This window comes from Salvelinus alpinus, chromosome 22 (assembly GCF_045679555.1).
Source record: "Salvelinus alpinus chromosome 22, SLU_Salpinus.1, whole genome shotgun sequence".
In the NCBI taxonomy this organism is placed as follows: Eukaryota; Metazoa; Chordata; class Actinopteri; order Salmoniformes; family Salmonidae; genus Salvelinus; species Salvelinus alpinus.
This window is the reverse complement of record NC_092107.1, coordinates 15,356,857-15,371,279: the sequence shown is the minus strand read 5'-3', so window position 1 is coordinate 15,371,279 and position 14,423 is coordinate 15,356,857. Positions and strand designations below refer to the sequence as shown.

Below are 14,423 nucleotides of genomic sequence, written 5' to 3'. Positions count from 1 at the left end.
AGCAGTAGTGTCTGTGATTTTTGAGTATGTGGGGTTCCTGTCTTTAAGCATAATCTTAATTTATGACAGCCTAAACTATGTACTGTGATAACTGCTGCCAAGGGCGGACTTGCCATTGGCATTTCGGCAAATACCAGATGGGCTGGTCCATTTTTAGCCTAGTAGCTCTGTCTAACTTGGATTTTTTTTGCAAAATTATCATTATCTGGCTAATAATGGTGGCCTCAAGGAACAACATGGGCTGTTGTGGTGCCCTTGAGGGGGGAAAAGGTCCTGTTTGGGGGCCTTAAGGGAAAAATGATCAAGTGTTAGAAATGCCAGGGGACATTTTTGGTCCCAGTCCACCCCTGACTGCTGCAGTGATCTCATCCTGCTCAGATTCCTGTAGACTCAGCTATCTTTAACATGCTGTCTGTCTCCCATGCTCTCTGCAGGCCTAATGTATGTGGAAACAGGTGCTGCCACGGATGGACCGTTTCACCCAAGACTCAGAAATGCACCAAACGTAAGTTTTTCATCTTTCTCCAAACATAGCAGGACTATCCGCCCTTCCATTATGTGTAATGTTGTTCCACATTGTCGTGTAAATATGATATAAAGATCTTGTCATACCGTATCATGGAATATCATGAATAGCCAAGTCCATTTTATTTTGTATTTTTTACTTTAGTTTATTTCGTAAATATTTTCTTAACTCTATTTCTTGAACTGCATTGTTGGTTAAAGGCTTCTAAGTAAGCATTGCACGGTAAGGTTGTTGTATTGTACCTGTTGTATTCGGTGCATGTGACAAATAAAATTTGATGCATGAATCTGTTTTTTTTCTTGCAAGAAGCCGCCTTATACAGTAGGGATGGCTGTCCTTATACCACCATGACAACCAGAGGGGTCATGCCCATAGGGGGCACAGGGGCATGTGCCCCTGCAGATTTTTCCTGTTAAAAACATTATATATATATATAAATAACTCTGTAATACTACTAGCCACCTAGCAATTTTATGAAGTTGGCATTAGCTAGCCAAGATTGGGAACCTATCTCCCAACTTCATAACTAGCTACCAAGAAGCCATTTCAGGCTGTCAATCAAGTTAAAGTAGCTAGCTTGTCTATCACCATCTTAGCTTGCATGCCTGCTGGCAAGGTTGGTAGACTTTAGAAAAGCAAGCAATAACTAAATATACTGACTACCATTCATTATTTTACCCAGATTTTATCAGAGATGAAGAGAAGCATATTTTTGGGTTTCTTAAAAAAAAAAAAAAAAAAAAGAAAAGATAATGCAGGCCTAGCCCCCCTCCGGACCACCCCCCAGCCATCCTCATGTACTTTATGCCCCCTCAGATTTTTGGGCTTTATGACACCCGTGAAGACAGTCCCTATCATGGTACTTGTGAATAGTCTATTCCCAGTACTGTATATAGACGGCAAGCTGTTAATAGTTGGTTTAATAAGGAGCCAGAGAGCATCAATCATGCTCTATAGGACAATGGAATGTTCTCTCCACCCAGCTGGAAGTTGTAATGTCACATCCAACATCAGCAGAACCCAGTCCAACCTGTGTTTTCTCCCATTTCACTCAGTCAGACATCTGGAGCATGTATGATTTCATTGTATCATCATTTTCTGATTATGGTGGATGTGTGGATGGCAAATATGAATTCCGGTCAAGACCTACACAGTTTACAGATATATCTTAATTTGACCTTTTTAAACCTCAAATACACTACAATTTTCATTTCCCAACGGAAAATTCTCTGCAACAACAGATTGATCAAATTAAAATGGGACACCTGTAGGCTTGCAGGGTGTAGCAAAAAGTGTCCGGTATCGATGTGTTTCGATAGGTTATAAAAGTGAATATGTCATGTGTGTTGACAGTGTTGAGCACCTCTGGTCTTAGAGAGCCTGTCTTAGGCTGCATCGACACAGGCAGCCCAATTCTGATATTTGTTTTCCCTAATTGGTCTTTTGACCAATCAGATCAGCTCTGAAAAGATCTGATGTGATTGGTCAAAAGACCAATTAAGTGGGAAAAAATATCAGAAATTGGGCTGCCTGTGTAAACACAGCCATAGTGGTCTGTGATGGTGGCCAAACCTGGATTTGACCCTGGACCAGCAAGCCTTTAGCTAAACCCCTGACAGGCCTGGGCCAATATTCTTAAAGTGTCTCAGAGTAGGAGTGCTGATCTAGGATGTAGATACCCCCCTGTCCATTTAATCATGATCTAAAAGGCAGAACTGATTCTAGATCAGCAATGTAACTCTGAGACGGTTTATGAATACAGGCCCTACTTTGTCTACACACCATGCTGTACACTGAGAAGAGGTCAGGACCTTTGAAGAAAGGAAGAGCTCCTATTCATGTCCGTCTCCAACACATCTCTGTGGTGTTATCATTATACTTTACACCTCCATAAGCCTTGTTTACAGGGATTTGAACTCATTTACTTGATCCAACCACTTGACCCAGAGGATTTAAAGGGCCAGTGTCATGTCAAAACAACCTGGCTCAGCATTTCTGCATAGCTCTGCACTCTGTCAGGAAGCCCAAACTTACTGTGAATCTCACACAGTCACACACATTCATTCATGCACACACAAATAAACACCCATACTTCCTTTCCCCCTCTGAGGTTTAGTGATGCAAGATATAGCCACACTGAGAAGGAAACTCTGAATCTAGGCCTAAATCTGCTTCCACTTCAATCAGATCAAGCCTTAACCGCCGATAGCCGACACCCACATAGCTGATGTTTTGTCATTGTCGGAGGTGGAACTGCGTTGGAGCTGTCAAATCGGTGAGCAGCTGCTCTTCTGATCATCGTCATGAAACAACACCTGTCTAACTCGCGTTACAAGTTCAGAACGAGAAAGTGTAGGCCTAGTCTATATAGAAATATGAGTCTCAAATTGAAAATCATGAAACTAAATAATGAGGGTTTCTATCATCCTAATGGAGGTGTAGATACATCTCACATTCCAGTGTTCCATCTTGTAAACAAGACTGCATGGGATTTCTTTTAATGCGACTCAGTGCAGCCAATAGCAATGTCCGCATTAGGTATAACGCCAGGAGCCGCTTGTGCATTTGACAGCCCTTACGCAGTTCCACCTCTGGCACCGCCAAAACAACCGCTATGCGGATGTCGGCTAAAGCCGATCTGATTGAATATAGAGCCCTTAGTTTGAATTCAGTCCACTGTGCACTTGGAGTTTCACTTCTGTTTGAGCACATTGTGCTAGCCTTCATGCGAAAAAAATCCATGGAGAAAAAGTGGTTCCGTGCACAACTCCTGAAACAATGTCAGTAAGCGGTGCCCATCGCTGTTTATATTCATGGAGGCGGCCAGGAGATTTGTGGTAAGCTGCTGGGTTTGGGATACGTTGTTGTTGTCTGTGGCCAAATGGGCCATTACTGGAGCCCTCCAGGGGGTTCGACCCGGGCACAATGACGCCCAGCCAGGGATGATGGGAGAAATCAAGAGCTAGGGGCCAGGGGTGGGGGCCTGGAGGAGCACGGAGCCCATAAACTTTGCATCGTGTATGCATGAATGCCCCCTCCCTTTATCCAGGACCATGGCTCTCTCCCTCCTCTCCCCTTTTAATTTCTTCGTTTATTTCAGGGGAGTGAAATCTTGACATTCACCATTGGCTGTTTTCCTTGTTAAGTTACAATGCACATTAAGCTGTTTGTCCTACTGAGTTTTTACTGAGATTGTGCTGGTCAAACCAGTTATCCTCTTACGCTTGACTTTCTGCTCAGGTATCTTAGCCCTCTCAACCACAGTCCACTGTTCTGGTTTAATGAACATTCTCCTCCTCTCTCTCCTCTCACTTGAAGCAAGGTGCCTTCCACGCTGCCACAACGGAGCCGTGTGCAGGCAGCCCAACATCTGTGAATGCAGAACGGGCTTCTACGGGGCCCGCTGTGAGTTTGCAAGCGTGACGTACGGCCTCGTAGGCTTTCCCTGGGCCTTACTGCGCCCCACCAGCCCCATGGTCAGCACCACCACCACCTCAGCACCAAGCATCACCCTCCCACCTACCACCAGCCTCTCACCAACCATCACCCTCCCACCAACCACCGTCATCCCCACCACCACCACCCAAGTGCCCGCTGAGACCACAGCTGCATGGAGGACAGAGGGGACACCAGCCAGCACCACCAACCCAGAGACCAAGAAATATTACGCTGTGCGCTGGCAACCTCTTACGTGAGTTTCTGACTTCTCTTTACTGTGCACTGCCTTGATTTACTGCATCACCAGCTTGTGCCATTTAGTCCCTTCTCTACTCCTCCATTTCCTCTTCCTCTCAGTTTGCTGGCTTTGAAGTGCCAGTCTCCAGTCAGAGGCCTGGGTTAGCCCAGCATGTGGGCCACAGGTGCAGTGTGTCTGTGGCACTTAGTTTGGTCCACCTGATGCAGCGCAGGTGTTAGAATCAAGGCACCTTTCCAAATGATTGAGAGGGTTGGCTCAGTGCCAGCCCAGGGGTTTATATAGAGTACAGTTAAGCAATAAGTAATAATAATATAATTTACATTTACATTTAAGTCATTTAGCAGACGCTCTTATCCAGAGCGACTTACAAGTTGGTGCATTCACCTTATGATGTCCAGTGGAACAACCACTTTACAATAGTGCATCTAACTCTGAGGGGGGGGGGGGGGGGGGGGTTAGAAGGATTACTTTATCCTATCCTAGGTATTCCTTAAAGAGGTGGGGTTTCAGGTGTCTCCGGAAGGTGGTGATTGATTCCGCTGACCTGGCGTCGTGGGGGAGTTTGTTCCACCATTGGGGTGCCAGAGCAGCGAACAGTTTTGACTGGGCTGAGCGGGAACTGTACTTCCTCAGAGGTAGGGAGGCGAGCAGGCCAGAGGTGGATGAACGCAGTGCCCTTGTTTGGGTGTAGGGCCTGATCAGAGCCTGAAGGTACGGAGGTGCCGTTCCCCTCACAGCTCCGTAGGCAAGCACCATGGTCTTGTAGCGGATGCGAGCTTCAACTGGAAGCCAGTGGAGAGAGCGGAGGAGCGGGGTGACGTGAGAGAACTTGGGAAGGTTGAACACCAGACGGGCTGCGGCGTTCTGGATGAGTTGTAGGTGTTTAATCGCACAGGCAGGGAGCCCAGCCAACAGCGAGTTGCAGTAATCCAGACGGGAGATGACAAGTGCCTGGATTAGGACCTGCGCCGCTTCCTGTGTGAGGCAGGGTCGTACTCTGAGAATGTTGTAGAGCATGAACCTACAGGAACGGGTCACCGCCTTGATGTTGGATGTTGGTTTATAATAGCCTTACTGCTATTATAAACTGGTTACTAAAGTAATTAGAGCAGTAAAAATAAATGTTTTGTCATAGCCATGGTATACAGTCTCATATACCACGGCTGTCAGCCAATCAGCATTCAGGGCTGGAACCACCCAGTTTATAATATGAAATATAAGTTGACAAAAATATGAAGACTTTTTGTGCTGTAGACCAGATCATATTTTATTCATCATCAATATTTAATTTGGCAGCTAATTGAACCTTTAGTAAACAAATAAAAAGCCCACACTTAATCCAGTGGTGACAATATTTTGTAGCCTCAACTGATAGAGAGGTAACCCTTAAGTTTGCGGAATGTGAAAGCAGCCTTCTATTACAATTAACAGGTGGAGTTACCCATGATAGTCAGCAGGTGGAACTGTTCTCCAAATAAAATCTACTGTAAATCATAGTGGAACTAATACTGTACTGCAAATGGAGCGAGCAGCTGTGTGTGTGTGTGTGTGTGTGTGTGTGTGTGTGTGTGTGTGTGTGTGTGTGTGTGTGTGTGTGTGTGTGTGTGTGTGTGTGTGTGTGTGTGTGTGTGTGTGTGTGTGTGTGTGTGTGTGTTCTTGTTCATAGTAAAGAGATGTGGTTTCTACAAGTGGTCCTAGTATTTTTTTTCTCAAAACCGTTAATTATGCAGACAAAGGTCAAAATGAGTGATGGAAAGAGACCAAACAGCCCTTGAAGGCATGCAGGAGGATTGCCTGTGAAAGAAATACATCTTTATGCTCTGAAATGAAAAATAAAGCTTTTAGTCTCCATAAGTCTTTTGCCAAAATTAGAAAGTCATTGGTGGATGACTGCAGTTGGAAACTTTAATGTTCATCATTCATATAATAGTTCAGGGGTTCTTCAACTTTTTCAGCCTGGGACCCAAATGAAAAAAATCTGTGTTTTCCTGGGACCCATGCTCATGAAAACATGCCACCTTTTTTTTTTAGTGGCCCCCCTCTTGCCAGCATTTTGCAATGGGACGTAGAGGCAATATTGCAGTTTTAAAGCAAGTTCCATGAAATACTACAGATTTTTCCATGGGGCAGAAAGAAATCTTTGCAGATTTAAAGCTAATTTCCTGCAATTCAAATTGTACACATTTATGCCATGTTAATATGATATGAGTGAAAGTGACTAACAAAAATCTATGGCTAGACTAACTTAACATTCTAAACATTGTTAGCTGACAACGCTAATTGGAGTGACTGTCAGTGACTGACACAACCAAATGTCCGAAATTACACCTTGTGTATTCTACTATTCTAACTCTCAAAAGTAATTTACTCTGACATGTCACGACCCACTTTGGGTTCATGTGCCTCGTCAGAGTCGTCTTGTGGCGTTGTTGAAGTTGGTTAAAAAGACATCAATTCCCATGTTATTTTATGTATACCAATACTGCAATTTGAGTTATTTCATGTGTACACCATATTGCCTTGTGTAGTGATTCAATTACTGCACAAGTCAGGTTTTTATATATTTGAGGAGCATTGTCTAGCTGTGTACAGGCTACAGTACCAGTCAAACGTTTGGACACACCTACTCATTCCAGGGTTTATTTTTATTTTTACTATTTTCTACAATGTAGAATAATAGTGAAGACATCAAAACTATGAAATAACACATATGGAATCATGTAGTGTTAAACAAATCAAAATATATGTTATGTTTGAGATTCTTCAAAAGAAGCCACCCTTTGCCTTGATGACAGCTTTGCACACGCTTGGCATTCTCTCAACCAGCTGTTTTCCAACAGTCTTGAAGGAGTTCCCACATATCCTGAGCATTTGTTGGCTGCTTTTCCTTCACTCTGCGGTCCAACTCATCCCAAACCATCTCAATTCGGTTGAGGTCAGGGGATTGTGGAGGCCAGGTCATCTGATGTAGCACTCCATCATTCTCCTTCTTGGTCAAATAGCCCTTACACAACCTAGAGGTGTGTTTTGGGTCATTGTCCTGTTGAAAATAAATGATTGTCCCACTAAGCGCAAACCAGATCGCTTCTGTCTGTGTGGCGTATCGCTGCAGAATTCTGTGGTAGCCATGCTGGTTTAGTGTGCATTGAATTCAAAAAAAAAAATCACTGACAGTGTCACCAGAAAAGCACCATCCCACCACCTCCTCCATGCTTCACATTGGGAACCACACATGCGGAGATCATCCGTTCACCTACTCTGCATCTCACAAAGACACTGCGATTGGAACCAAAAATCTCAAATTTGGACTCAGACTAAGGACAGATTTCCACCAGTCTAATGTCCATTGATCGTGTTTCTTGGCCCAAGCAAGTCTCCTCTTATTATTGGTGTTTTTTAGTAGTGGTTTCTTTGCAGAAATTCAACCATGAAGGCCTGATTCACACAGCCTTCTCTGAACAGTTGATGTTGAGATGTGTCTGTTACTTGAACTCTGAAGCATTTATTTGGGCTGCAATCTGAGGTGCAGTTAACTCTAATGAACTTATCCTCTGCAGCAGAGGTAACTCTGGGTCTTCCTTTCCTGTGGTGGTCCTCATGAGAGCCAGTTTCATCATAGCGCTTGGTGGTTTTTGCGACGTTCTTGAAATGTCCCCGCATTGACTGACCTTCATGTCTTAAAGCAATGATGGACTGTCGTTTCTCTTTGCTTATGAGCTGTTCTTGCCATAATATGGACTTGATCTTTTACCACCCCTACCTTATCACAACACAACTGATTGCCTCAAACGCATTAAGAAGGAAAGAAATTCCACAAATTAACTTTTAACAAGGCACACCTGTTAATTGAAATGCATTCCAGGTGACTACGTCATGAAGCTGGTTGAGAGAATGCCAAGAGCGTGCAAAGTTGGCATCAAGTCAAAGGGTGGCTACTTTGAAGTATCTCAAATATAAAAAACATTTAGATTTGTTTCACACTTATTTTCTTACTACATGATTCCATATGTTATTTCATAGTTTTAATGTATTCACTATCATTATACAATGTAGAAAATAGTAAAAAATAAACTAAATCACTTGAATGAGTAGGTGTGTCCAAAATTTTGACTGGTACTGTATGTCTCCAATTAGGACTAATGAGGAAAACAGAGTTTCCCTTTACATCCCCCAGCATCCACTGCTACTCATTCACAAAAGCAGCAAAAACACTGTCTGCAAAATAGATATCCACTGGAGGCCTGAGGCCTCCAGCTCTGTGGGAATTTGGACCGAATCACCATAATCGTTTCTGATTATGTGTATAGTGAAATTGTATTGTTTCAGTGGCGACCTCAACATTGTTTTTTTTATACCAAGGCTGTTGACATTTACAACATAACAAATGTCTTCTTGATCACTACTTGATTTTGTGTCTTGTATTGTCGTGGCAAACCAACTTGCTGTTCCAGCCAAAGGTAGAGCATCACCACCCTATGTCACATGCATCACTACAAACAAAGCAACCTTTCAAAAGATTTAAGGGAGCTTTGTTTGATTTGAGCCTTGTGTTTGTGTCTGTGTACAATAAAATCATGTCTTCTTCAGATTAAAAAACACACAGTGGAGAAGTTAAACCCAGGAGTGATTTAAGGCATCTTGAAAAGGACGGAACGTCTTCTCTCGTCTTTGGCTCTGCTTCTCGTCTCATTCCTGAGTTCACATTTCACTAACCCAGCTTCCTCATCCATGTAAACAGTTTGATCTCTGCAGGCCTCAACGCCGCAGTATGTTGGATTTAAACTAAATCACACCTCTATGGTTGTGTCCCAAATGGCACCATATTCCACATGTAGTGCACTACTTTTGACGCCCCTTGGTAAAGAGTAGTGCACTACATAGGGGATAGGGTGACGTTTGGGACACAGCCCATGTGGGAGCGTTAATCCACTGCTTTGACTCAAACCACGGAATGGGAGCATGTTTGTTTACTGTGAACCAAAGCCAAAGCTGTCTGATGTACAGTATGTATGCATTACTATGGCCATTCTATAGGATTACATGCAATCTGCTAGACTGTGCTGCTGTAGGTCAGATTGATGGAATAGGTACAACCACTGACCATCCATCTCTGCTCTGTTTGCTGTCCAGTCTAAGTCAAGTGAAATGCCTCAGACCACCAGACCGGCTCCCTGTCATCACACACACACACACGTCTGAGTTTAGTCTGGTTCCGAGACAGTTAGACATAAGCTCTATTTGTTCTTAGGGTATGACCCTAGTGCCTCCTCATAGTTTGACTTCTCCTTATCTCTATTCTCTTGGCTTTTAATCATTCTGCCCAGCAACAACACCCAGGGATCAGGATATTGGATAGAATTTTTGCGACGTGTCCAAATAGTTTCATAATGTTTTTAGGTAAAACTAATTCCCTGCCCAAAGCTTTTAAACCTCTTTTGGTAGCAATTTGCTCCTGCTTGGTTTCAAGTTACTCTGAGTTGATTTAGGCAACCTTTTTGGAACACGCTAAAAGGGGTCCTACTCCAACTATACTCATTGTTTTGCATTCAACGATGCTAATACTAAACTGTAACTAAGTAAATATCTTGGGTCACTGATTCACTAGATCCATGGTACTCAACGGGTTTCCATAAGAAGGTAAATGTAGTATGTAATGTAGGTAAATAGTCCTAACACGCCCATGCAGTTCTGTACTAGTGGCTCGGCCACAGGTAGACTCTGTAAGATCACTCTGTCTGCAGGCACAGTGCATTCAGAATTCCACAGAATGACATAGGCATCTGAAACGAGGCAGAACCGCTGTCTGTCTGAAAAAAACAGTGCTGTAATCTGGGAACGGCATCGCGCGGACTGAAGTCTGCCCACACAGAGTGGGCTATGACACGACGGAGCGCTTACAACTAGGCAGAACGGAGCTGTGTGTGTGAAAGCAGTGCGGTAATCTAGGAGTGCCATCTTGCAGTGTTGACCTGGTTGCAGTGCACTGACTTCAGCCGGGGAAGGAAGAGGGTCGATCCTAGATAAACAGCATACACACAATAGACTATTGAAATGCCAGCACATTGCAGCCGGCAAAGTAGACTGACGTCCACCTCATGGACTAGTGACACACTAAATGTCAACATGCTTTTCACCCCGTTGTTGATTTATGTGTTGAGAGATTAGACTTAAAAAAAAATATTTCGACATAATTGAACCACATCCTGTTCTAGATGTAGAGCTCATTCCTAGAGGTTTTCCACAGTGGTGTGTTGTTAAGTAAACAGTGATCGCATTAAAACATAGGGATTTTGACAGTCCTTATTAATGACTATGGGAGGTTCATGTACAGTACTATCTTGGTATGGTGGAGCCTGTAACAGGGGTCTGTCACCCCAATGCTGATTTCTCAAGCTTGAATGAACTGGCCTCCCATTTGTTTGATTTTACATTCACCACACTCCTCACTAATGAAGAACACTGGCTTTATCCCTACTCCCACTATGCACCTCCGCTGAATCTGTTTGATGTTGGATGTTTGTTTCAAGTTCTGTTTCCCCCCCACACAAAAGTTATTGTCAGTCAAGTGCAGGTCAGGACTACATGTTCAGCTGGGGAATATCAAAATGATGCTATCACCAAAACATATCCAACTTCAAGGTTCAAGTGTCTCTCAACTACTGAGAGATTCATACATGGCTAACCAAACCAGCTCCGTGCTTGCGCCATCGTGCGCATGTTGATTTTGTTTACGTCTACCAGATGCGTTCATGACACGCAGTTTTAAATACCAAAACCAACTCTGAACCAACTATATTAATTTGAGCACAGGTCAAAACACACATGAAACATTCATGGACATTTAGCTAGCTTGCTGTTGCTAGCTAATTTGTTCTGGGAGATAAACATTGGGTTGTTATTTTACCTGAAATGCATATGGTCCTTTGTAGAATTCAAACCCATTTTTAGTCACACAAAATCATGTGTTCTCAACTCCGACAATTAATCTACAGATAAAAAGGGAAACATGGTTAGTTTTTAGGTATTTTTCTTTGATTCATCTTTCCTCATTTATTCTTCTTGTGTGAATTTGATATGGTGTTTGGTAACCAACTTTGAGGAGCATTACCGCCACCCACTGGACTGGAGTGTGGACCTCGTTCATCTTACAATCACCCACGTGCAGTTTGGATGAAATGATTGAATAACATGTATGTGTAAACTATTTCTTAGATGTTTTTCAATACATTTTAATATTTGTAGCTACTTTTTAAGTAAATACCTGCAGTCAACTTGTGCAATATGTTAGGAGATGAAGCAGATTGCATTCTTCATTTCACCTGTCACATTATTTTACATTGAGGCTTACCGTAGTTCCCCAGATCAGTTGAGATAGCTGTGTATTTGGTTTAACTTGCTAGTTAGCTAAGTAAGAGGCTAAATTAGTATGGAGACAGGGGATGATATAGTGTTAGCTTTCTGCCGTGTTTGAGAAGTCAAAGCTCTTTGTAGGAGTTATCTGTACAGCTGCCACTGCTATATTGATTTCCTTGAGGTTTTTTTTCTCTCCTTCTTGGCCCCTCATTCTGCTCCTCACCTATTCTCTGAGCAGAGCAGGCCGGTAGATCATTGTCCTAGCGACTCCAGACTCCACACAGACACATCTTGTACACATGCTGCTCCAGAGCCAGTGTTGTTCCTTCAAACAAGCATGCGTCAAAACTTTGTTCATTTGCACAATGCCTCTCTTTCACATTTGCTTATAAATGTCCAAACTCAACAACAAATGACATTTGGTAGCTACTACCTATATATGTATAACTTTATGAGCTGGATTTCCTGTCTTTGCAATTAGTTTATTTTCGTGTGTGCTCGTTAGCATATTTAGCTAGCAGCCTCTATGGAACTTCGCTATTACTTGTGCTAATTTTGTTAGCATTCTGGTAATAGACACATTTTGTGCTTTTAGTGCCCCCTTGTGTACTAAACCGCAAATACCGTAAATCCTGGGATGTGTGAAGGACGGTATGACGATATAAAAATCTAGATACAGCCCAACACTAGTAGAGAGTGAGACAAATATATCATTTTAGTAATGACTAATTTGATATAGTGCCTCTCTCAAATAACAACCATCCACGATTGCCCTACTTTTACACAGGCTTTCCATTACGTAAAACTATATTTCAAACATCCATCTCCTGCTTTAGTGCAGTAAAACACTATTTAAGGTGAATGTTTAAGGTGACTGTTTTTATGTTTGTGTTATATTCTACAGTACGTCAGACACATTGCTCTCATGGCTCACTTGAGACTCACTCATCCAGTGTGAAAAATATAAAGTCTGAGCAGACTTTTGGGGTGTGTTAGAAAAACAACTGCAGAGAAATACAAATAAAAACATCTAGGTTGCTGGCAATTCACGGTAATTGTAAGCACAAGGCGTACTAAAATGGTATTACTGTATGATTGAGTGGAAATAAGGTGGGTGAGGTTGTGTGTGTGTACTCTATTGAGAGTTCCGCAGGTACACTCGAATGCACTGTAAATACATGCTAGAAGGTTAACTTGGGCAATATCAAAAAAGTAATCCAGACCCTGCTTACAAAATTGGCTAAGCTCCTGCCCCTTTTTTCCCATGTTTTATCCATTTGCCATGGAAACCGTGAATTGCCAAACAACCCTGGGCCAAGAAGACGTTAGGGCTTGAGAAAGACATGGAGTCTGGCCGATAAGTCCCCGGCCTAGTCAGTGTGTCTGCCCCAACAAACTGATAAACTGATAACTGTTTATTAAAAAAACATGGATGAACATGTCATGGGTTTTCTTTCATTTCTTGGCAGATGCTGTAGGAGAGTTGGTGCTGATCAAATAAGTCTCTAATTGAATTAACTAGCTATAGTTGCTTGCATAATACACTACAATAGTGTATCTGATGTACCCCCATGTAAACAATACAGTGAGTAAATCTTTAGGCCAAGGAGTTTATCTAGCTGCCAATCTAGTGTTCTAAATTGCTGTCAGTAGTAACAGACGCACGGCAATGAGTTATACTATACACACTCTTAGTTACCGTACTTATTGACATTCTGTCTGTTGTCTCTCCTGCCCAGTCTGAAGGAGGCCCAGTCTGTTGACTGTCTGTAGTCGCCTCTGTCCAAACTGAAGGAGGCGCAGTCTGTTGACTGTGTGTTGTGTCTCCTGTTCAGTCTGCAGGAGGCCCAGTTACTGCTACTAAAGAAGTCATTGGCCCGTGGCGGCCGAGGCGACAAGATGACCACCATCCTGATGAAACACATCGAGACAGAGAGGAAGAAGCTCCAATCAGCCTCACAGTCAGACCTACAGGGCACTCAGACCACAAGTGTCAAGACCTTCCACACCCAGAAGGGCCAGTACACTGTCCACGTGAGCCCACCTGCAGGTGAGTACAGACAGGCCCTTCACTTAGACACCCAGCCTCTCTTACTTTGACCACACTATGTGCTGAAAACATAGGTTGTTGTGATGAGTAATATTATACTTGTCATGGCAGCAAATGATCAGATATCATATTGTGTTAGGTTGTGATTAACAGGGTGTTGATGTTGAATGCCTTGCTCCCAATGGACTGGTGGTGACAAAGTAATGCGTTTAGAATGGATATCGTGTGGGTACATCCATGAACATAGCATGGAATTTGCCACGAAAACTTTCCACATCAAAAATAAAACACGCTGACTTTATTTGAATGATTTAACCCATGTCCTAGTTGTTTACACTTTAGGAATAAGATAAGGTTATCGGTCAGACCGGTACGTACCCTCAAAACCCATTGTGACCAATTCCTGACATTGTTTTTCTTGGCCAACTGGCATAGGTACAGTAATGGCCCAGATGATGGACAATGTTTAACTAATGGGAACCCCCAAATCTCCTGCCAAAATGACCTCATGGCATGTGGGAACCAATCTAATCGAAAGGGTTAAACTGGCATATTTTTTACGAGGGTGGACATAATCTCCCACAATGAGATTCCAGTCCCTTTAGCTCAGATTTTAACTCCATAGTAGTGGAATCTAATAGGAGAAAATGACCTGTTTGCAACTGGCATTAGTTGGCCTGCCATAATATGGCGAACCATATTTTAGTTTATGTACTGCAAGTTCTCTGGTGTGGTATTCATTTTTATCTGCGACACATAGCTCTGACAACTTTACACTACTGATTTGTAGGGTAGTG

General features: G+C 42.9%; 1 protein-coding gene and 1 long non-coding RNA gene across 2 annotated transcripts in view; one reads left to right on the top strand and one right to left on the bottom strand.

Moving 5' to 3' along the window:
* LOC139549110 (uncharacterized) overlaps window positions 1-11,260 on the bottom strand; it is a 35,173-nt gene extending 23,913 nt beyond the window's left edge. The window contains exon 1 of the long non-coding RNA XR_011669828.1: window positions 11,128-11,260. This is a non-coding gene — a long non-coding RNA (uncharacterized lncRNA). The remainder of the gene's footprint in view (window positions 1-11,127) is intronic.
* Window positions 1-14,423, top strand: part of LOC139549109 (latent-transforming growth factor beta-binding protein 4-like) — an 81,915-nt gene that overhangs the window by 3,834 nt on the left and 63,658 nt on the right. Inside the window, exons 2-4 of the mRNA XM_071359245.1 lie at window positions 435-505; window positions 3,845-4,217; window positions 13,412-13,626. Coding sequence (XP_071215346.1) covers window positions 435-505; window positions 3,845-4,217; window positions 13,412-13,626 — 659 coding nt within the window. The remainder of the gene's footprint in view (window positions 1-434; window positions 506-3,844; window positions 4,218-13,411; window positions 13,627-14,423) is intronic.